Genomic DNA, 25,391 nt, shown 5'->3' with positions numbered 1-25,391 from the left:
ACAAAACAAAAAACAGCATAGCTGAACTGATTAAAAAAGAAAAAAAAAAAGAAACAGCCTCACCATACCCAGAAGTAATATTTAGCCAAATAACTGGTCATCCTGTGGTCCGGTCAAGCTGACACATAAGATTAACCATCACAAATCCACTTTGTCAACTTGGCACCCATATATATCTCTTTAAACCATACTTCATTTCCAAAAAACAACGTATTCATAACAAAATAAGTAGGAAATACTCATCTCATGACAGTTAAGGTTTTGTTTCTATACCTTGTAATGTGGTCATGGCTGCTTTCTGCTGCCCACTGTCTATTCCCTTTGCTTTCAACAACACCTCACCTGGTCTTGGTTCATGGCGGGGTGACTCATAACTTCATTCATGAAGGGTCTATGCCAACAGATGCCAACAGTAGTCCTGGCTGGGTTGGGTTGGTATAGGTTTCCATCGACCTTAATCACAGGAGATGGTAACACTGAGTTGCCCTAAGGAGTCCCCTATATTCCAGACATACTCTTCCTTACCTCCATTGTAGAGAAGTAGTCCAGTCACTCTTTGGTACTCAAGATCAATCACTCCAGCCAGTATCCTAATTCCCTTCTTTGCTTGTTGACTCAGAGGCATGAGGAACCCAAAGTAGTGGGTGGTAATCTTAACTTTCAGTTGAATGGGAACGGTTTTGTGTCTCCTACTGGAAGCTCTTTCTGGAGCTAAGACCCCTAGGTCAGCAAAGCATAAAGTTGCCAGAAGCAAAATTTTACTAGTGGGTCACTAGAGGTAATAGTGAGTGATACCATTCCCATTTCCACCCCTTGCAGATTCCTGGACTGTGAATCCTGGTTGTGGGCTAAACAGCACCAAATACTGGATGCTGATTCAAAGCATACAGAGCCTTCTGGAAAATCTTGCCCTACCCGTGTAAGATATTGCCACCTATCTGGTGCTATATCTAACTCTTCAAAAGGCCATTTCATATTCTTTCCACCTGCTTCACTGATCAAAAGTAATGCTGTGTAGAATACCATGATAGTGGATAAGGCATTCTATAAATCTACAAGTGGTAGTTTTAGCAGAAGCACTGCATGCAGGGAAGGCAAATCTGTATCTAGAGTATCCTCCATCCCTGCCACCATGGACAGTTCGTTCATGACCCCATTGAGCAATAACGAGTAGTTGGGGAAAGAGGCTGATATCCTCAGAGAAGGTACCTATAGAATGAGTCGTCCTATCCACTTGATTTGATTATTTAAATCTTCCTCTGCTGTGGTCATCCTTTGGTGAATATTTATGTGGGACATAAATATCCTCATATTTTTTGCCCATTCAGAGATGTCTGTCTACATGCCTCTTCGCTAAATTTCCTGTCAACAGCTTTCTAATCTTCTTCCTTCCAAGTCCCTAACCATCCAGCCAAACCATTGGCCACACACCATGAATCTATATATAGTCACAAATTTGGTCATTCCTTTTTCCAAGCAAAGTGAACAGATGCACTGCTCAAAAGTTCTGCGTAGTAGAGGAATTTCTCTTTAGCCCCGTCCTTCAGGGATGTTCCAGACATTACTGCGGCAAATATCCACTTTGGAATGGTCCCATTTGTAAACTACACCTCAGTCTTTTCCCTCAACTCTGTCAGTTGATCATAGGGATGATCATAGGGAACTCCCTATGACGCCATAAGTACAGGCTGGAAGAGAGAAGGGCAGTAATAGCAACAATGGGAACTATAGGCATTGAGCTGCTTCTTGATGTGACTTACTTGACCCCTTAGGCCGGCTCTCACCCAGTCATATATATACTACTTAGATTTGATGATGACGTGCTGCTATACATACCCAACTTTATGTCTTGATGAGTCAGGTAACACCCAGCTCATGATGGGCAACTCAAATTGCATGGTAGTTTGGTGGCCAATAGCTAGGCATTCAGTGACTACCAAGGTCCAGTCACAGGCCAGGAGTTCTTCAAAAGGAGAGTAATTACCCACGGAGAATGGCAGAGCTTTGCTTCAAAATCCTAAGGGTTTGTACTGCATGCAGTCCACCTCTAGGGTCCTGCCGAAGGCTCCAAACAGCATCCCTCTCTACCACTGACACTGCAGACGCCATTGGATATACCGAGTCATCTGACCCATGCTGCAGAGCAACTTGGATAGCAGCCCCAATCTTTTGCAAAGCCTTTTTCTCTTCTGGGTCCCACTCAGTGCAGGCAGTGTCTGGTCACTCAGTAAATGAGCCAGAGTAATAACACCCAAAAGAGGATTTTGTTGCCTCTAAAATCCAAAGCCCACTAGTCATTATGCCTTTTTTTTGTGGGGGGTGGGGGGGTATATATAGGAGAGGCCAGATGGAACAACTTATTCTTTACCTAGAGGGGATAACTCAACATACCCCACACCACTAGGACCCTAGCAATTTCACTGAAGTAAAAGACCCTTGAGTTTTTGTTGGATTTATTTCCCCACCCTCCGACACATGCAAGTCTTATCAGTAAGTCTAGAGTGGTTGCTATTTTTTGTTCACTAGGTCAGCATCACACCATCAATATAATGAACTAATGTAATAATCTTATTAAAGGAAGGCATAATCAAGATCCTGCAAGCTAAATTATAGCATAGAGCTGGAGAGTTAATAAATGCCTGAGGTAGGGCAGTACAGTGTATTGCTGGCTATCTGCCAATAGCACACTGATTCTGGTGGGCTTTTGACAGGGATGGAGAGAAAAGGCATCTGCCAGAGGGTACCAGGCAATGTATTAATTTGCTCAACTATTACCTAGTACAGCAGCTGCAGTTAGAGTCACCACCTGGTAAAGCTTAGGCTAGTCCACTGTCATTCCCCAGGATCCATCTGTCTACTGCACAGGCCAAATAAGCAAGTTGAATGAGAAGGTGGTGTGAATTACATCTCTGCATCCTTCAAGTCTTTGATGATAGTGCTAATCTTAACAGCCCCTCCAGGAATGTAGTATTGCTTTCCATATACTGTTTTCCTGGGTAGAAGCATTCCTTGTGCCTTCTATTTGGCCTTTCTCACTGTGATAGCCCTCACTTCCCAAACCAAAGAACCAATGTGGGGATTCTATCAGCTGAGGAATATATCTATTCCAATTTTGCATTTTGGTACTGGGAAATAATCACAGGATGCATTTGGGGACCCACTGGACTCACTGTGAAACAGACCAGAGTTATACACCTGACCTCTAGACCCCACTCCTACTTTAGGGTCTCCTAGAATTAGTGCCAGTTCAGAACCAGCATCTAATAATCTAATAATATCTAGAAGGTCTGATCAGTTTCTTTTCTCCAGTGTGGTCTGATCAGTTTCTTTTCTCCAGTGTACGGTTAACCTGGTAAAAGACCATAGGCCCCTTTGGGGAAGGTTGGGGAAAAAATTAATAATATATTTTCTATAGAGTATGGGACTCCTTCCTCAAGAGGATTCCTCGAAGAAAGCTGTGGACAGAATATATGTCTCCAAGATTCATATGTTGAAGCCTAACCCCTAGTATGATACTAGGAGATAATTAGGTCATGAGGGTGGAGCCCTTGTGAATCAGGTTAGTACCCTTCTAAGAAGAGACACAAGAGATGATCTCTCTCTCCCCTCTGCCATATAAGGATATAACAAGAAGATCCTCATCGGCAAGCTAGGAAAAGCATCTTCTTCACCAGAAGATGCTAGCACCTTGATCTCAGATTTCCCAACTTCCAAAACTATGAGAAATAAATTTCTGTTTAAGCCACCTGGTCTGTGGTATTGGTTATAGCAGCCCAAGTTGACTAAGAAACTGGTACCATGGGATGCAGCTGAAACAAGTGTACAAGTGGCTTTGGAACTGGATAATTAGTAGAGACTTGAAGAGTTTTGAGGTACATAATAGAAAAAGCTGATATTGCTGTGAAGAGATATTGAAAGGCAGTTCTGGTGAAGGCTCAGAAAAGAAACTACATAGAGAAAGCTTTTGTCTTCTTAGAGAATGCATATAATCACATACAGAATGTTGGTAGAAATACAGACAGTAAAGGCCATTCTGATGAGGTCTCGGAAATGAGAAACATGCTATTGGATAACAGAAAAAGCAGTCTTTGTTATAAAGTGGCAAAGAACTTGGTTGAATTGTGTTCTTGTTCTAGTGTTTTGTGAACAGTAGAACTTTAAGCATGAAAGTGGATATTTAGCTAAGGAGATTTCTAAGTAATAGTGTTGAAGGTACAGTTTGGTTTCTAATTAAATACTGTATCTCCAACACCCAGAGAATGGGTAAAAATACTGACCTATCCACACAATTTAATAGTATTCCACATCATAAAGGAACAAATGTTGGATACATACAACTTAGGTGAATAGTAAAAACGTTGCACAGAGTGAAGGAAGCCTTACACAGAAGAGTACATATTCTGATTCCATTTATATGAAGTTCTAGGAGAGGCAAAAATTAATCTGTATTGGAAAAAATCAGAAGGGTGGTTGCAGGGGTTCAGGAATTGACTGGGAAGTAACATGAGGGAACTTTCAAGAATGATGGTAATAGTCTATGTCAGTGGTTCTAAAAGTTACTGAGATTACCTGCAACTTATTAGATCTAGGAATTCTAAGGCTTTACCCCAGTAACTCTGAGGGTAGGCCCATCATTCTGTATTTTATTGTCTCCAGATGATTCTGATACAAATTAAAGATGTAGGTCACTTTTCTGTATCTTCATAGGAGTTTGAATTATAATGGTGAATGCACTTAACTGAGCAAATGAAGATAAGGCAAGAGTCCCAGTAGAAAAATAGGTAAAAGTTGAATAGGCTTTTCATACAAGAAATAGCACATATGGCCTATATGGTGTTCAGCCTCATTAGTAATATGGAAAATACAAATCAAAACTGTGTTTTACATTCGTTTGATTGGCAGAAATTGAGGAGTCAGATGATAACAAGTGATGGAAAAGAGATGGATTAAACAGTATCTCTTAAACTATTAATTGAAAAAAATGTGCACTGAAGATTTGTACATTTCATTTTGTGTAAATGTTATCTCAGGGAAAAAGTATACTGTCTACAGTTTACTTTGAAATACATCAAAAATAAGATGGATAAAGATGTGTGTATATATATATATATATACATATATATGTATATATATGTATATATGTATATACATGTTCTTAACGCATATATAAGTGTAAGGCTGGTTTAACATGAGCGCACACATGTGTGCATGTATGATTTAATACTAAAGAAGAAATAAATAATCATTCCAGGGAACACTGGAAAAATTTTGATAAAATTTGATAACTTTGAATGATAACTTCTAATAAACTAGGAATAAAATCTGACAGAAAATAACTACAAACCTGAAATGAAAATCATGCAAAATGGGAAAATGTTCAGAGATCTCATCAAAATAAAAAACCATTGTCATGGGGCACCTGGCTGGCTCAGTCGTAGAACATGTGACTTTTAATCTCAGGGTTGTGAGTTCAAGCCCCATGCTGAATGTGGAGCCTGCTTAAACAAAAAAGGAAAAAAAAGTCATCAGATATGTTGAGGTGATTGTAAAATGTAGATGGAAAAGCAAAGAACTAAATTGTCATTTCTGAAAATGCAGGAGAAATTACCTACCTTACCAAATATAAGGACTTCTATTTAAAGATGTAGTAGTTAAGATAGTGTGGTACTAAATAGACCAATAGAAAAAGATGGAGAGCCCAGAAATAAGCCTCTATGCTTATAGGATATACTTATTATAAAATAAAAGTGGCACTGCAGTTAACGGGGGAAAGGATTGAGTTCTCAATAGATGAGCCTGGGACAATTGGCTATCTATAAGATTTTTTTTTTTTTTTTTTTTAATGAATTGATTCCTATCTTCAGGGCACCTGGGTGGCTTATTCAGCTAAGCATCCAACTCTTGGTTTCCACTCAGGTCATGATCTCAGGGTCATGAAATCAAGGCCCAGGAGCCCCAGGTCAGGGCTCCATACCCAGCGGGAGCTTGCTTGAGATTCTCTCTCCCTTTGCCTCTACCCTTCCTCCCTCCCACCTGCACTCTCCCTCTCTCTCTCTCTCTCTCTCTAAAATAAATAAATCTTAAAAGAATTGATTCCTAATTCAACTCAATAATTACTTCCATATAGATTAAAGGAACTCTTTAAAACCTTTAGAAGATAATATATATATAAATATATTTTTGACCTTTCTGTAGGGAAAGATTTCTTAAATTCCAAAACCATTAACCTTAAAAGATTGATAAATTTTGCTATGCTGAAATGAAATACATTTTCTAATCAAAAGACGTCTTAAAGACACAAGTCACAAACTGGGAAATGATATTTGACACACACATAACATGTAAGAAAGGGTCATTATTAAGAATCTGTGAAGAACTCCTTTTCTAGGGATCCCTGGGTGGCGCAGCGGTTTGGCGCCTGCCTTTGGCCCGGGGCGCGATCCTGGAGACCCGGGATCGAATCCCACGTCAGGCTCCCTGCATGGAGCCTGCTCCTCCCTCTACCTGTGTTTCTGCCTCTCTGTCTCTCTCTGTGTGACTATCATGAATAAATAAATAAAATCTTTAAAAAAAAAAAAGAACTCCTTTTCTACAAACATAAGGCAAGAGTCCCAGTAGAAAAATAGGTAAAAGTTGAATAGGCTTTTCATACAAGAAATAGCACATATGGCCTATATGGTGTTCAGCCTCATTAGTAATATGGAAAATACAAATCAAAACTGTGTTTTACATTCGTTTGATTGGCAGAAATTGAGTCAGATGATAACAAGTGATGGAAAAGAGATGGATTAAACAGTATCTCTTAAACTATTAATTGAAAAAAATACTACAACCAGTTTGAAAAAATACAGCATTATTTCATAAAGTTGAGCATTCCACTTCAAGGTATATACCCAAGAAAATCTTGAATATGTGTGCCAGGAGACAAATAAAAGAATGCTTATTATGCCACTAAAAAGTGTAATTAACCTATCTTCAGAATAGATAAAATAATTGCAATACTGACACACCTGTTGTATAGCAGTTAAAATTAACATTGTCATTTGCAGCAACCTGGATTACAGTTAGGGACATAATGTTGAATGAACAAGGCAAATCCCAGACGACTACATCTGGTATGATACGTTTTAGAAAGTTGAAAATCAAGCAAAACTATAAACAGTATACAGCTTACCCAATTTTTTTAAGCAAAGAAATTTTAAAGTTCCTGATAGTGGTTACCTTGAAGTGACATAGTAAGATGGAATAAGGGAAGGAGCACATTGGGAAAATAAAAGTTCATGAAAATATTCTTGTTCTTGAGTTGGAGTCATAGTATGATGTTTTTATAAGTAAACAAAAGGTCTCATAGCAGTATTGATGGTGTATCATGAACCAAAATCTAAGATTTATACTTTTGTATATACTTGATCTCTTAGAGAGGAAAAAGAAAAAGACGGGATTGCTTTCTGCTCCTGCCTAGAAAAGGCTAGTATGCGATTTTAGTAGCTGCTTAAGGAATTGAGTTATAGAGCAGGACAAGGAGAATTTGCTATACAGAGTTGAAACTGAAAATTGAAATTTTCTTTTCGATGTATATCTTTAAGCTAAAGAGGATGGGGGCAACATATGTGTTATGTTATCCTGATTGCTGTCAATTGTTTTAATCATTCATGCCTCTTATAGTGAAAGTTTAAACTTGAGCTATCCAATACTAGCCACACGTGGTTTTTTTTTTTAACTTAATTTGAATTTTTATTTTTATTTAATTTTAATTCTTTAGTCATACAAGCAACATTTCACATATTTAGTAGCTGTATATGTCTTGCAGCAACCATACTGAGTAGCACAGACTTAGAACATTTCCATCATTGCAGCAAGTTATATTGGACAGCACTGGAACTCTCATGAAAATCAAATACACATTTCAACTTTTTAAATACCTCCCGAGTTGTATTAGCTAGTCTATATTAACAAAACAATTATACTTTAGATGACTTTATAATTGACCTATGATTATAAAAGTTTGAATTGGTTTTATTTTTTGGCTATGATCTTTTCCTCCTCTCATCATTCCTAACACTTTTCTAACATTGCTTATTGGTAATTTGACAAAGGATAATACAGAAAAGAAATCTAGCCTTATGTTTTATAATTACAGGATTGAAGGTACAATTCAGATGAAGTTATAATTATATTAGAAATGTAATTAACTCATACCTTTTTTGAGCTGTCAGAGGACTTGAAATGATGAAGAATAGAATTCTAATTCTTTAGAATAATCCTACTATCCCTGAGCATTAAGGAAGGTCACCTTTCTCATTTCTCTCATATCTTACCTCAGGTCCTACACACAACAGTTTAAATACTTCATACTAATATTGTTTGAAACTATTTATAAATTACTGGTTTATAAGATTTTAAAACATCTGTTATATATTTTTGTTTATTTGCATTTTCCATATTAATTGTTAATGACAAATTGAAAAGCTTATTATGGACACATTTAATGCATTTATATTATTATTGCCTAATGAATAATTATACTGGGATTTTTTTTTTTATATATATACATATATAGTTGTTGAAGTCCGAAGAGGATTCCTCATATAAACCTGTGAAGAAAGCTTGTACTCAACTTGTTGATAACCTAGTTGAGCACATTCTTAAATATGAGGAATCTCTAGCTGGTAAGACATTTTATATATTGGTCGTTAAGTTGATTTTATAAGATATTTTAAAATACTTTGGGCACATTTCTCAATTTTGCTTCTGGTTCTGCTTAGCCTAATAATTAAGTACTTCACTTTTAAATGAAGGCGTTTTTTTTGTTTGATGTTGCATCCTAGATTATATTGTTTAGGTTGACTAAGATTATCTAGAGTAGTATAATAAAAGCATAGGCATCATCTCTTGTACATCTTTCAGTAGCGTATAATTCTAGATGTTATGTTGAACAGACCTAAAAGTCCAGGAGCTAAATATATATTTAGCTAGTTGCACTCATCCAAAAACTGTTTGATATCTTTTAAATGATATAAAATATTCTCTCAAAATGAAATTGTTTTAACTATGATAAAAATGCTTTTAAAAGATTTGTAGTATATTCCTAATATCATTTATAATTGTTATATAAAATGCATTTAATCTTGAGCTAGATAAAGCAGTTAATATTTTTTAAATTGACAAATTCCTTACTTAATATTTTATATTATCTATTACATTATTTACCAGTCACAAATTTGAAGTCATTAATCAGAATATAAGTAAATAATTACATAAAGCTGTAAAAGTAATAATTGATAATCTATTGCTTAAAGCACCCAAGACTAATATTACTTCCCATATCCTAATGTACATTGATGAGGAACAGTAGGTAGTCTTGGTCATCCTCCAGAATTGGGGGCCTTTCAGAGGTACCATTATGGCACCTAAGAAGTTGTTGATATCCTTTATATTTTTTATGCAGTTTCTTTAATTTTTTTTCATTTTCCATGTGTACCTCTTTTTCTTTTTATCTCCTAGTTCTGTTCCCCTATTTTTGCCTATCCTAGATTTTAAGGGTGATACTGTTGTCAATGTTGAAAAAATTGCTAATCTCTTCTAAAAATTAATTTGCCTCCTAAGAACCACTGTGTCTCCTAACTAGCAGCATTTTCCTCCCACTGGAACAGCAGTTTGTTTACCATTCTTGATGTAGTACTGGTCCAGCTTCTTAATTCATCGCTCCAGTCTTTTAACATTCTTCTACCACTGTAGCATCTTTTTCCCAGTCCTTTCAAACACAGTATCACCTAGCTAACTTGTTTTTGTCCCCCTTTGCTGAGTTTCTCATACTTACTTCCATCCATTTTTAGTAAGCAGTATCATGTTTATTCCCAAAAGCCCATCCCTAAACTTAACTTCCATTCTACTTTTTAACTTTGATCCTCCACCCCTTAGTGTAAAATTCTATTTCAATAGCACAACGTCTTCATTTCTTATTCTTAATATATGTAATATGTATAATAAAAAAATGTAGGAAGTCTAGTATCATAAGAAACGCTAATCTTTTATTGAGGCATGTACTAAATCAATTCAGGGGATGATATTGAGTAATTTAAGAAATCTGTATATAATTTCCACTGCCTTGTTATATTTTAGTATCTCATTTCTGTTTTTCCAGACTCTGACAATAAAGGTGTGAATTCTGGAAGATTGGTAGCTTGCATAACCACTTTGTTCTTATTCAGCAAAATAAGACCTCAGCTCATGGTTAAACACGCCATGACTATGCAGCCATACCTTACCACTAAATGTAGTGTAAGTATAGAGCTGTCCTATTTTTCTTTCTTACCATGTAGTAAGTATTTTAAATTTAGAATTCACATTGTGTCATCCACACTTCACTGATTAACTGTGTCATGTTCTCGAATATATGTTCTAATATTTGTAGCAAGTTATCTACAGACATCATTTTTCTGATGTATTATAAATGAAGTTCAGGCTTCATTTCCTCTATAGGCTCCTCAGCTTAAACCCTCAGTAAGTGCTTACTAAATGTTATAACTATTGTTAAGACCTCAAAGGTTGAATGAGGCAAAGTTCCTCTCATTGGGAAATCTACTGTCTTTTGGATTCTAAATCTGCTTTTCATTTGTCATTTCAATATATTTTATGAGTATATTGTATTTATTTTATAACACCATAGATATGTTGAATATGGAAAATCTAGTATATTGGAGATGTTAGTTGTTTTAATATTGTACATACTCTGTTTTTAAGATTAACACGAAAATAAAATAAAATAATCCAGCAATTTATACAACAGTATGGTGAGTTAAGTGACTTATTACAAACACTAAATTTTGAAATATTCTAAAAATTGTAAATGTAAATTGCTTTTTTACTTCCCACATTCTCAGTATTCCTAAGAAGGTAATTTTAACTATTTTCTCAACTAGATTTGTTTTGCAGCTATGGTCTGGTTTTTTGGTGACCTAAATTAACAAGTTCTAGATGAAAAACCTAAGAGGTTTTAAGTGCAGGAAGTACCAGAAGATAAATCTATAAAAACAACATATAATACTTCTAAGATCCTAATTCTATCTTTAGGGCTTGTATTAGATCCAGAAATAAATTGATTAATATGTAATCTATGCCCAGTAATAGGAGCTGATATTTATTGAGCTCAGTGCCAAGTACTATGAAGAATTTTACATGCATTATCTCATTTACCTTGTGAAGTAGGTATCATTAGTTTTACAGATAAGAAACTAAAGCTTTGAGAATATAAATAACTTGCCCAGTTTCACACAGCTGACCAGTCCCACAGCTAGAATTCAACCCCACATCTGTTTGCTTCTAGGAACTGGACAATAATGTAACTTGTGTAAATAGACTTGGTTTGAACCAATATTACTTTGAAGCAAGATTACTTTGAAAGCATTTTGTAGAATTTTGTAGAATTTTTATGTGTAGGTAAATATACACGCACATATGCATATATATAATTTTCTTTTAAATCATGGTAATATGCCAAGATTGTAACAAGGTTTGAGGGAAGGCACATGTCACATAACAGCGTGAACACCCAGTCATCATGCTTATGAACTACAAAAGGATCTATAAATATATTTTCATTTAGTCCTGTGTGTATATTAAAAGGAAGGGTGAATGTTGGATAGTTTTATGCACACAATGTTTTTTATATAAGTAAAGCCATCTCCTATATGTTAGACACATTTAAATCTTTTTTGTTTTCTGTATCCTACTTCCATCTTTCTTCTTCTTCATCTCAGGATGAACAACCTAGAGTATCCTTACATACTATACCCATGCTTCTGTAATTGTGCACACACACACACACACACACACACACACACACATAACTGGTTGACCAGATTTTTAAAAATCAAGTTATATATGTATACATTATCCATCTTATGGATGTTTTATGATTTATTTAACCATTTCCCATTTTGACAGGTTTTTATATTGCTTCCTATTGATAGGCACTATACACATTCCTATTCATGTATCTTTAAATAGTGCTGCTTTTTTGGGAGGCCGGGGATAGATCCTAAGGAATGGACTTAGTAGATTAAGGGAGTATTTGGGTTTGGGTTTTTAAATAGATTTTTCCAGATTGCTGATGGACATGTTTTATAGCCTCTTTGGAAACCAGTATATGACAATCTATGTCATTTTTATCCTCTTTGCCAGTCAGGTGTAAAGGAATAGTTCATTGTTGCTTCATTTTACCTTCCCTGATTCTAAGAAGGTTGAGCATCTTTTTTATGATATTAACCAATTGTACTTGATTTTCTGTGATTTGACTGTTTATTATCATTTGACCATTTGACCATTGAATTGTGGAGCTTTTTTCCTTTCCTTTTTTGAAAACTCTTTACTCTTAAGTTTTTGAGATATTGAAGCATTTCATGTTGCATCTTATGTCATTTCGAATGTTTTCTTAGTATTATATTCTTCTGACCTTTTCCTTCATGATTTCCATCTTTCCTTACATTTTTCTTCTAGATATTCTTTTATTTGATTTCTATACCTAAAATGTTAAGAGTAGTTTTAAAATTTTAATTTTTATTTATTTATGATAGAGAGAGACAGAGACAGAGACACAGGCAGAGGGAGAAGCAGGCTCCATGCACCGGGGGCCCGACGTGGGATTCGATCCCAGGTCTCCAGGATCGCGCCCTGGGCCAAAGGCAGGCGCCAAACCGCTGCGCCACCCAGGGATCCCAAAAGTAGTTTTAAAGTAAAATTTTAACTATGATGCTCAGATGAATTTATCTTAATGAAAACTCTTCATCCCTAGACCACTTTAATCCCTTATTGCTTAAAGCAGACAGCAGTGGGCAGGAAATGACAGGATTTCTATGTTACTTTAGAAGCATTCATCTTATTTATGTTTTTATTTAGTCCTGAAAAGATGGATGAATATCAGGTGGGAACATTTTTATTCAGTGAGAGATAATATGCTCAAAGAGACCAAAATGAGTGTCAGTAACCTGTTGCTAAGAATAAAGAGTGTTAACTTGACTAGATAACAACATGTTGAATGCCTTACTTAACAAAAATAACTAATAATTTTGGTTGCCTTGGGGCAGGAACTGGGTTACTGGAGGATAGTGGGTGAGAAACTTTTTTTTTTAAAGAGACTTTATTGTAAATTCTTTACTAATAACCTTTTGGGTTATTTTTTTTTTTAATGTTCCACCTATTTATTTAAAATTGCTTAGTTTTTAATCAAAGTTCTAAACTTTTTTTAAATTAAAATTTTACTATTTTAAAATTTAAAATAAAGTCCTATACTTAGTTTTGGGATTCTGTATTTGCATCTTCATAAAAAGCATTAATACAAGGCTTCTCAGCCTCAGCACAATTGATACTGAGGGCTGAATTATTCTTTCTTGTCAAGAACTATTCTGTGTATTATACGATGCTTGACAGTATCCCTGACCTCTATCCACTGGATATATCAAAAGTACCCCCTAACTCCCCTAATGTGACAACCAGAAATTTCTCCAGATATTGCCAAATATCCTGTGGGGACAGACTCTCCCCTGCAACTGAGTACTACTAGGTTAACATACACCAGTTTGAAAAATACTAATCGTAAAAACAGTATCAGTCTTGGTAAAATATTCAGTATTTAAACACCTTTGTTCAGAATTGGCTTGTGTTGCATTTTAGGGAAAAAAAGAATAACTGTAGCATTGTGATTAAACGACTCAAAGGTTACATGGTAAGTTAGTGGCAGAGCTAGAATCCAAGTTCCTGACATTGTCTGATGTTCTTCCTTCCATACCTTAAAAAAGCTCTTTTCTAAAAGTCTTTTTTTTTTTTAACTGAAACTTTACATATGTAATACCTCAGTACCGAAATACATAAAGGTATATATAGTTTCTTGTTAGATTTTGGTGTTTTAAAGCACTAATTTTATCATTGTAGACACAAAATGACTTCATGGTTATCTGCAATGTTGCAAAAATCCTAGAGCTGGTTGTACCACTGATGGAGCATCCAAGTGAAACTTTCCTTGCCACTATTGAAGAAGATTTAATGAAGCTTATCATCAAATATGGCATGACTGTAAGCATTCAGTTTACCCTATTTGTAATGATTATATAAAAGACCTTTGTCGTTAACTTTTGTCTAAACCATAACATTTTCTGTATCTTTTAGGTAGTACAACATTGTGTGAGCTGTCTTGGGGCAGTTGTAAATAAAGTGACACAAAATTTTAAATTTGTATGGGCCTGTTTCAATAGATACTATGGTAAGTTCAGTGCCTAGGCTTTAAAATTAGTCTGCTACATCCTGTAGTATGTCTAGCTCCTTTTTAAAAACACAGCTGATAAAGACAGCATGGAGGGAATTTTAAGAGGTGTGATTGTCCTCTGGTCCTTTCTCAGAAACAAATTTTCTAGTACCTTTTGTGTTTCCTTAGGAACTCAATATAATTACTTCAGAAATTTACCTCATAAGTAAATGTTAAGTTTTTTTGCCCACTATGTAAAATAAAACTTAAGTATTTTTTTTCTTACATTAATTCTTTTAGGCTGTAAGGCATGCCCTCGTAATTCTACATGTGCATGACACTTAGAACCATTAATTAATAAAATTTAATCCTAACAACTTAGCAGTAATTATTTGAAGATAATAATTCAAGGATAAAAGGTTTATTGTAAATAAATACTACTTATCTTTACTAGGTGCCATTTCAAAATTAAAAAGTCAACACCAGGAAGACCCAAATAACACCTCACTTTTAACAAACAAACCAGCACTTCTCAGATCTCTTTTCACTGTTGGAGCATTATGTCGGCATTTTGATTTTGATCTAGAAGATTTTAAAGGCAACAGTAAGGTAAAGATTCTAACATTAATTACTTTAGTATGCTCTAAAAGAACTGTGTGACCCTGTGAACTGAAAATTACTGATGACCCAGGATGAAAGCAGTATTAGAGTAGTCTGGTTTAATGAGAATTCTGAAACAGTGCTACCCAAAATACGGTCCTTAGACTGGCCTCTGATCCAGGAACTGTTTTTACTGGTTGGTAACAAGATTACACAAATTCTATCAGCTTTGTAACAGTAGGCACCCTGGGTAAGCAGCTTTTTTTTTTTTTTTTCAACTTTCTCAATGAAGGAGCAGTATGTTATTTGTATTCTGACACAAACTTCTTTGTCACAGACCTTTATTTTGGATGTCACTATTCTAAAATCAATGGATTTATAAATATATTGGTGATTTATTCTTCAGTAAAGTTTTTATGCGGAAATTTTCATTGTGTTTAGGTTTTTTTTCCCTTTATAGTTGAAACTGATCAAAGTTACTCTTCTTCATACACTTTAATGTGTTTCCCCCCCCCCCCTTAGGTTAATATAAAGGATAAAGTACTTGAACTATTGATGTATTTTACCAAACATTCAGATGAAGAGGTACAAACGAAAGCTATCATTGGTCTAGGTGAGTTAAGTCTAAATTTCTTTATAGTTTTGATTGTTTGAGAGGTTGAGCAAATTTTACAATAATGTGAGTCTAAACTGTTGTTTTATTTAAGTATATTTCCATTCACAGTAGGATTTGGTATATAGAAAATAGGACTAGGGGTTAAGACACCTGGGTTCCATTCTTGGCTCAGCCAGTGACTTTCTGGGTGACCTTCAGCAAGTCATGTAACTTCTCTGTTCGTCAGAGAAACTTTATTTTGGTAACATTAGCAAGTTTTATAATTTAATATGCATGAGCAATTGGTTGATATTAGTCTTTTGAACAAAAATGATTAATAAGTTTTTACTTGCCCAAACCTCACTAAATATTTACTGATTTCTTTAAATAAACTTAAATCTTAAGTGTCTTATTCCTCCTTCATCCCTTTCAGAAAATTACCTATAGCAAATATATTAAACATTCATATATCACTTACTTTAGGGAGTTATATTGTTACAGTGTTACCTTCAAGCCAAATGTACCTTTGAATATTCAGCCTGGACATAAGTTATATAAAGTGGCAAAACTTAATAATGTTAATTCAGAGAACAAATAATATAAATTTTGACTTGAAAAAGTAGCACTATATAGAAAATAGTGCCTCTAGACCAGTTAATAAATGACATCTTACTTGAGCCATGTTACATTATGCTGTGTGACCTTGGATTAGTTATCTGATCACTCTATGCTTTGAGTTTAGTTTGTTATTTGGCATCAGTAACACTTGCTATCATTAAGGATCTTCATCTTGTCTTACATAAATAAGCATTTTGTACAAAAAACATGAATAGTATTATTTTGCTATTTATTAACTTATGGTTATAGGATTCAGCATTGTGGCTTCTAATTATAATGCCATAAAAAATAAATGGAAGATATTGTTAGCTCTAGTTTATTGTAGAATTATTGTTTCATCAACTGGATATTTTTTAAATTATTTTTTTAATAATACCAATGTAGTACCTTCTGCTAGGGATCTAAAAAATGTTTGCAGACATTACCTCTTAAATCCTGAAAACATCCCTTTGAGGTAGGTGGGTGGTAAATATTATTGTCCCCATTTTACAGATGGAGCATTGAGGCACAGAGAGATTATGTGACTCACTCAAGGTCACACTACAAGTCAGTGGTGGACCAGGAATAGAACCCAAGACACCTGACTCCTAATCCACTCCCCTAGCCACTAGGCCCTGCTCCCTCCTCAAGGTTTCCTCTTGTGTGAAATTCTCCTTTGAAATGCAATTTCTTGTTTTTAATTCATGGGGAAAGAAGTACCTGCTCTAATACTTCTCTGGGTAAGGCCACTAGCATATATATTCTTCCAGTCATTTTAAGTTTTAATTTTTGAAATAAGGAGCTCTTTAAATAATGTATCAACATTTTCATTAAGTATTATATTTAATTTTAATACGAATATATCAAGATTTTTTTTCTGTCTTTAGGATTTGCCTTTATTCAACATCCAAGTCTAATGTTTGAGCAAGAGGTGAAAAATCTATATAATAACATTTTATCTGATAAGAACTCTTCAGTAAATTTAAAAATACAAGTGTTAAAAAACCTCCAGACCTACCTACAAGAAGAGGATACACGTATGCAACAAGCAGATAGAGACTGTAAGTAAAAATATATTTTTAAATTTCATAGTGTGACTAGAGTTAGAATATTCTATAACTGTTTTTTTAATCTGGACACCTGAATTTATTTATCTATTATATGAAGAAATTTCGTTAAAAAGGAGTCCTTAAGTCCATAGTTAGGCTTTAGGGTATTTATAAACTCCCTAAAATAGTTTTTAAAATTTAATGTATAATGCAGATATTAACATTTTGCAGTCAGATAGAGATTATAGTTCTCAGGTTCTCAAAGGTGCCTCTGACAAAGACATACACACAAGATTAAGAGCCATTGAACAAGTATGCCAGCTATGGTTTTGTGCTTTTTGTTGTGGCCTAATTTGATGTATTTTGTAAAGTTAATATACATGTTCTTAATATGTTTACTTCCTTATGTAGGGAAGAAAGTTGCAAAACAGGAAGATCTAAAAGAAATGGGAGATGTATCCTCAGGGATGAGTAGTTCCATCATGCAGCTTTACCTCAAACAGGTGCTTGAAGCATTTTTTCACACCCAATCAAGTGTACGCCACTTTGCCCTGAATGTCATTGCATTGACCCTAAACCAGGGTCTTATTCATCCAGTTCAAGTAAGTATGTTTTATAGCAGCAGCGCTTACTTAAAAGAGCCAGATTTGTTACCATTTGATGACATTGTGATTGGAGAAAAGTAGTTTTTTATCTTACTTGTTAAGTTTTTTTTGTCCTAAATGCTTAAGAATCCCATCTCCAGGGTTTTCTAATTACTTTAAAATACGCATATATTCACAATATTGTCTCTTGAACAAATTTCTAACTTATATTGGTAGAATATGAATTTGGAATCAATTTTTGAAGTAGGGATGATTTGTTTTAATCCATAATGAGTCATATCTATAAGAACCCATAGCCTGTAATGAGACAGTTAATTGGGGTTAAGACTGGTAAGCAGGGTAGGTTTTACCCATAGAAAAAGTAAATTATATTACCTAAGCTCAGTTCCTTCATCTGTAAATTGGAAATAATACCAACTACTTAATACCTCAAAGCGTTAATATGAGGACTGACATAATAAAGACATATTAGCTTCACTAAGGATAGGCAGCTAATGCTGATGTAGTAGTATGTACACCATCCATCTGACATGTTCAGGAGAGTACCATCAGCTATAGAAGGGAATTTGTTAAATAACCAAAAGCCTGTATCCTTTAAAATTTTTATTTTGGGGATCCCTGGGGGGCGCAGCGGTTTGGCGCCTGTCTTTGGCCCAGGGCGCGATCCTGGAGACCCGGGATCGAATCCCACGTCGGGCTCCCGGTGCATGGAGCCTGCTTCTCCATCTGCCTGTGTCTCTGCCTCTCTCTTTCTCTCTCTCTTTCTCTCTCTCTGTGACTATCATAAATAAATAAAAATTAAAAAAAATAAAATCTTTTAAAAAAATTTTTATTTTGGCTATTATAGAACTTTTTCTTAAAAAAAAAAAGAACTTTTTCTAATATATGCTATATGAGAATATGTTATATTCTTCCCTATATCCCAAAGTAAAACACACTATTGAATATTTAGCCAGTTCATGACTCAGGGTCATTATCAATAAGATCATGTAATAAAATGTATGTTGAGACTCTTAAATTTTTGAGATACTTAGGATTCTTTGCTGATACTCTGAATGGCCTTAGTTAGTTATACTTTTTATTATTATATTTGCTTTTTTAAACTTTCGTTTAAAATTTCACACATACAAAAATATTACAAGAGTGTACAACAAACCCCCTTGTATTCTCTTCACCTATATTCACCACATGTTAAGATTTTGCTGTATTTGCTTTCTCTCCTTCTTCATACACACAATTCTTTCTGAATCTTTTGATAGTAATTTTGAGATACCACAATAATTCTTTACCTCTAAACACTTCAGCATAAATATTTTCTAAGAACAAAGACGTTCTCTTACAAAACCAAAATGCAGTCATCAAATTCAGAAGATTTAAAATTGATACAATATTATCTAATATACACTCCATTTTCAAATTTTGCCAGTTAAGCTAGTAATATTCTTTTATTTTTTAAAGATTTTTTTATTTATTTTAGAGAAAGAGAGTAAAGCCAGGGCAGGAGCAGAGGGGGAGAGATTAGAAGGAAAGAATTATAAGCAGACTCGTCACTGAGCATGGAGCTCACATGGGGCTCAATCTCATGACCCAAAGATCATGACTTGAACTGAAACCAAGAGTTGGTCACTTCATGGACTGAGCCACCCAGGCACCCCAAACCAATGATATTCTTTATGGACTTTCTCCCCCAATTCAGGATTTAATCCATGATCATCCTTTTCAGTTGTTGCTGTGTTGACATATTTTTAAACTAGTTTTTGTTTATCTGTTTATTGTTTTCAGGTCTCACTACTGGTTCAGATTCATTTAACAAAGTATTAGGGGCAGCCCGGATGGCTCAGCAGTTTAGTGCCGCCTTCAGCACAGGGCATGATCCTGGCGTCCCAGGATCAAGTCCCACGTCAGGCTCCCTGTGTGGGCCTGCTTCCCCCTCTGCCTGTTTCTCTGCCCCTCTCTGTCTCTCTGTCTCTGTCTCTGTCTCTCTCTCTCTCTCTGTCTCTCATGAATATATAAATAAAATGTATTTTTAAAAAGGTGTTTTTTGACTTTAGAAATCCAGTAGGGGCAGCCCCGGTGGCTCAGCGGTTTAGCCGCCGCCGTTGGCCCAGGGCATGATCCTGGAGACCCGGGATAGAGTCCCATGTCAGGCTCCATACATGGAGCCTGCTTCTCCCTCTGCCTATGTTTCTGTGCCTCTCTCTCTATGTCTCTCATGAATAAGTAAATAAAATATTTTTTTTAAAAAAGAAAGAAAGCCAGTAAATAAGGCTATTATCAAAATACTAGCTATCAGACTATCTGATCATTAAAGCTCTATATAAGATCAGTGTTTTGGAAAATTTTATATCTTCCTAGTTTTGAATATGGAAGACAAGTTACTTTTTGCCCTACATTATCTTTACATAGCAAATTCAGTCAAACTTGAAAAGTTATTGGATTATATATTTGTATTATGTCATAATCTTAAACAGATATTCTTAATGTAGGAGCTCTTTATGTTTAAAGAACCTTTACTTCACACTGAAATTGTTTCAGTTTCACCACATCACTATTTTTGTTGACGCTTCATCACTTTTTTTTGCTTTAAGATAAATCTCTCTTTTTTTTAAGATTTTATAAATTTATTTGACAGAGAAAGAGAGCAGAGGCAGGAGGAGTGGGAGAGGGAGAAGCAGGCTCCCGCTGAGCAGGGAGCCTGATGTGGGGCTCCATCCCAGGACCCCAGGATCATGACCTGAGCCAAAGGAAGACATTCAACCAACTGAGCCACCCAGGCACCCCAGATTAGTCATTTTTAAAAGAACACTAAGGGAACCCTGGGTGGCGCAGGGGTTTAGTTTAGTGCCTGCCTTTGGCCCAGGGCGCGATCCTGGGGACCCAGGATCGAATCCCATGTCGGGCTCCCGGGGAATGGAGCCTGCTTTTTCCCTCTGCCTATGTCTCTGCCTCTCTCTCTCTCTCCCCCTCTCTGTGACTATCATAAATAAAAAAAAAATTTTTTTTAATTAAAAAAATAAAAGAACACTAAGATATGACATTTGTAGAAAGGCCTATAAAACTAAATACATATACCCTAGATATACAGTGAATTTTAATATATGTCATGATACATATAGAGCTTTTACCACTGTGATGCCTTATAAATCCTATTTATTTATTTATTGCACTAAAAGAATACCTTTATTTTTATTTTAGTGTGTACCATATTTAATTGCTATGGGAACAGACCCAGAACCAGCTATGAGGAACAAGGCTGATCAGCAACTTGTGGAAATAGACAAAAAATATGCTGGATTCATTCATGTATGTGTTTTTAAATTGTATAACCTGAATTTAAACATCTTTCTATGGTATACCATTTCCTTGACAAATGTCCTGCCCATATTCAAATTAGCATAAAATATTTTGCTTAGTATTTATTTCTAAACATGCAACTAAGTTTGTCACCCAAGGTGTTTATTCTTGTTTAAGATTAGCTTCTAAGACTGAACTAGAGATGACAGTCCAGCAAGCATGCCCGAATAAATAAGGATGCATGGGTTCTAGTCTTCACTGTGTGATCTTGGCAGAAACAGCTCTTCTGGGTCTTGATTTTTTTCTTACATTAAATGAGGGGGTTGCAATAGATGATCTTTGATGTTCATTCCAGCACTTGTGTCCTGTGATTTTATTTTAAATGAGAAAGCCAAACAGTGGATTTAGCTTCTTCAAAGTATATTTTTAATTTGACTCTTAATTTCCATCTCGATAACGAGGCTTTTATTGATTTCAGATGAAAGCAGTGGCTGGTATGAAGATGTCTTACCAGGTACAACAAGCAATCAACACATGCCTAAAAGATCCTGTAAGGGGTTTCAGGCAAGATGAGTCCTCTAGTGCTTTGTGTTCTCACCTTTACTCCATGATCCGTGGAAACCGCCAACACAGACGGGCCTTTCTAATTTCTTTACTCAACCTCTTTGATGACACAGCTGTAAGCATAAAAAATTTACTATTTTAAGAAAATAAATGTTCTAATAAATTTTATGCCTTAAATAGTCACTATTTTGAAAATATTACCATTTTAGTAAATAATAGTGACTGTATTAAATGGGGTTTTTTACATCTTGTATATTAATTTCAAGGTATGTAGTCAAATTTGGAGGGGAAATTTTGCATGTGTAAAATACAGTGAGGGATAAAGTATCATTGTATCCCCATGCTGAGTATCTTATAAACTTTAATAACACTTCCTTTAAGCATAACTTTAAATAAGCTATATCACTAAACTATCACTTGGGGGGTGGGGATAGGTTACTTCAATAAATAAGGTGAAATTTCACTTATTTCTGTCACACTCAAATATTGTTAGAATAACTGTTGTAGGTTTTTGGCTGCTGAAATCCTTATTTATTCAACTTCCTTAATGAAGAGCCCACTTTTGTGTAATTACAATTTTGACCCTTTGGGTTATTGCACAAGTTGCACTGACCAGGACCATAAGCCAAGAAAATAGGGTGTCCTATTCTTTAAGCTTACCTCTTAATTTATTATTCACTTTACACAAATATTTATTCAGTACTACCATGTGTGGTAATTATTGTGGTAAGAGATGAAGTTAAAATAGTAAATAGGACAGATGTAACATCTGCCCACGTAGAGCTTACCAGTTAGTCTATGTGTGTATAAAGCTTTGAAAAGAACAAAAAAAGCGTTTGGAGTATTTTTTGTATTTTAATCACTTATAAGTTGATTTTGTTATCCCTGAACCAGATTTTCTTTCAATAAAACAAAATTTAAATTGCCAAATATAGATGCCTTACTAGACCTCTTTTTTTTTTAAGGACTACATGAAATTTTTTGATATCTAGCAAATATTATAAGCATCTATTTCAGAAATACTTGGAATATAATTTAATCATCATCACCACCACCATCATCATATCATCATCAGTATTAAGTTTTCATTGTGTGTAGGACATCATTCTAAGAGTGGAAATGGTATGATACAGTAATCTTGCCCTCACAGGATCTTACCTCCCTCCAGTTACGGAGATAGGACACAATTTAAAGGAAGTAAATATAGTTAAGATTAGCATATTCTGAGTTCAGGTGGTTTATACTATTGATACTACCCTAATCCTTATCTTGTCTCCTAAGCTTCATTCCTGTGTGGTTTCATTGCCTCCTATATGTCATTAGCTCAATGTTCTGTCCACCCAGCATGCACAATGCTAAGCTGGAAATTCAGCTATCATAATGCAGTGCTGTCTCCCGACTATTTCCAACAAAGGATGTCAGAGGAGGAACAAATGACTGAAGGCCTGGGTTAGATGAGATAGATCTACTACTTTAGCAAGGGATAAAAATGTAATAAAGGCACAAAGATAAGAATGTGTGGGAAATAATGAATAGACTGTTATTTGACTGGAGCAGAAAGGTCATAATGAAGCTTGGTTTATGGAGGATCTTGTAGACAGTGAAAAACCAAAAAAAAAGCATTTGAATAAAGTGATGAGGACAGATGCCAAAGAGCATTTTAGGAACATGTATTTCTTAGCATTGTGTTCATCCTGGAGGTAACCAGGGACTGATCTATTTTGATGACAGTAGGAAAGGAAAGAAGTATTGTGAAGAAGTAATAAATTAAATGAGGCTGTGTGAGAATTGTCAATGGATAACTGGAATGTTTTTGTCCTGAGCACCTGAGGAAATAATAGGATTGTTGAAAAGGAGTTGGCTTGAGAAGGACATAGAAAGAGGAGTAATCAAAGAGGTAGGAAGAGAAAACTAAGAAGAAAGTTTCAGGAAGAAAAGGGTGGAGAGTAGCGTCCAGTGCTACTCAGAAGTCAAAGAGAATAAGGGTAGCCCAGGTGGCTCAGTGGTTTATCGCCACTTTCAGCCCAGGGCGTGATCCCGGAGATCCGGGATCGAGTCCCATGTCGGGCTCCCTGCATGAAACCTGCTTCTCCCTCTGCCTGTGTCTCTGCCCCCCCCCCCTCTCTCTCTCTGTCTCTCATGAATAAATAAAATCTTTTTTTAAAAAAAGTCAAGGAGAATAAGATATTTTTAAAAAAGAAATGGGACAAGATTAGATGGCAGCAGTCAAGCAGTAGGGGAACACAAGCTTGATTATGATTGAAGAATAGTGGGGAAGACATGGGAGGAGCAGCTTAAGATTCTTTTAAGAAATTTGATTTTTGAAAGGAAAGAGCAATATAGGACTTATGATTTATGAACAAAGTTGAACAATTTATGAACAAAGTTGAAGAATTTCAGTTTTATGATTTATGAACAAAGTTGAACAATTTATGAACAAAGTTGAAGAATTTCAGTTTTAAAAAGGTTTATTCAGAGTAGTCCTGAACATTTTCAGTTTTAGGAGGAAAAAAAAAAAAAAAATATATATATATATATATATATATATATATATATATATATATATATATATATATAAATAAATTAGTGTTAAAACTAATAGACATGGTGGAGTTCTATGTCTGCATTTCCCCAACTTTCAACACATGGGTGTTGATACATAATTAAAAATAAAAAATAGAGTGATGGAAAGTTTATTGCTTCTGTCCTATGGGATTTTGTTGTTGCTCATGCCACCATTGGATTTTGTGTTGTTTGCATGGCAGGATAGGTGAGATGGCAGAGGGAGTGTGTTTTGATAGCTGTATTTTCTTTTTCTTTTTTTTCCTAAGCTCTAAGTGTTTTAAAGGAATTTATTAATATGCCCTTCTGTTTATATTTTATATGATTATGAAATGCTGAAAGTCTCTGTTACTTCTTTTTAAAGCAAACAACTAGTAGTAGCCATAACTTTTGCCTTAAATTTTGCCTATCAGAGTTTTTATCATGTGAGACTATGGAATGGCCCTGTCAGAACGACTGGTATTCTGAGTTATGCACATAGAGGAAACTGACAAATGTTTTTTGAATACACGAACTTTAATGTTTTTTTAACCTACGTGTTACTATGATGTTTTTTTTAACCTACATGTTAGTACTATGATTCGTGCTTATTTTTTAGGGCAGAATAGTAACTGTGTGTAACTGATCTCCATATGGGTTAAAGTCTTAGAAGCACAATGACAAATCACTATGAATTCATATGTATACTTTCTGATGTGGTATGGATTTATCATAAAGATTCCATATACTCTGAGAAAACTTCAGGGAATTCCACTGGGGTACACTAAAAAATTTCACCTCTTCCCTTCTTAAGGTCCATGGTATAAGTCATTATGAAATCTCTTAAAATGGGTATAAGATTATTTTATAAAATCCATTTCTGTTCCCCTTCATCCCTGTTTCTTAACTCCCTCCCCTGCTCTCTCCCTCCCTCCCTTACCCTTCTCTTTCTGAAACATTAACTGAGGTGAAAGTGCCCTCTAATATTTTTTTGTCTGAAAAGGCTTTTTGGATGGATTTCTAGATTATCCACTAAACATGTGTACCTTTTTTTAAAATTTACAGAAAACAGAAGTGAATATGCTCTTGTATATAGCAGACAATCTAGCCTGTTTTCCATACCAGACACAGGAAGAGCCGTTGTTTATAATGCATCATATAGACATTACACTCTCAGTTTCTGGTAGTAACCTACTGCAGTCATTCAAGGAGGTAAGTTACACACATTACTATTCTTAATGCATCTGTCAAAGTGTAGGCATGCTATTTTCACTGTTTTGTTTCCATTGTTCTTTTTTTTCTTTTCA

The 25,391-nt window shown here is 35.1% G+C and overlaps 1 protein-coding gene and 1 non-coding gene across 6 annotated transcripts in view; one reads left to right on the top strand and one right to left on the bottom strand.

Annotated features, from left to right (window-relative positions):
- Positions 1-25,391, top strand: part of NIPBL (NIPBL cohesin loading factor) — a 197,438-nt gene that overhangs the window by 165,151 nt on the left and 6,896 nt on the right. For all 5 annotated transcript variants that reach the window (XM_072824875.1, XM_072824877.1, XM_072824873.1 and 2 more), the window contains 11 exons: positions 8,561-8,669; positions 10,145-10,281; positions 13,930-14,070; positions 14,164-14,257; positions 14,694-14,848; positions 15,362-15,452; positions 16,919-17,092; positions 17,492-17,682; positions 20,881-20,988; positions 21,458-21,658; positions 25,150-25,296. In XM_072824875.1, coding sequence (XP_072680976.1) covers positions 8,561-8,669; positions 10,145-10,281; positions 13,930-14,070; positions 14,164-14,257; positions 14,694-14,848; positions 15,362-15,452; positions 16,919-17,092; positions 17,492-17,682; positions 20,881-20,988; positions 21,458-21,658; positions 25,150-25,296 — 1,548 coding nt within the window. The remainder of the gene's footprint in view (positions 1-8,560; positions 8,670-10,144; positions 10,282-13,929; positions 14,071-14,163; positions 14,258-14,693; positions 14,849-15,361; positions 15,453-16,918; positions 17,093-17,491; positions 17,683-20,880; positions 20,989-21,457; positions 21,659-25,149; positions 25,297-25,391) is intronic.
- On the bottom strand, positions 11,482-11,583 carry LOC140632812 (small nucleolar RNA U13). Its single transcript, XR_012030497.1, has one exon. It is a non-coding gene; the product is annotated as a small nucleolar RNA U13 (small nucleolar RNA).

This window comes from Canis lupus, chromosome 4 (genome assembly GCF_048164855.1).
Source record: "Canis lupus baileyi chromosome 4, mCanLup2.hap1, whole genome shotgun sequence".
Classification (NCBI taxonomy): Eukaryota; Metazoa; Chordata; class Mammalia; order Carnivora; family Canidae; genus Canis; species Canis lupus.
This window is presented reverse-complemented; position numbering and strand designations above follow the sequence as displayed.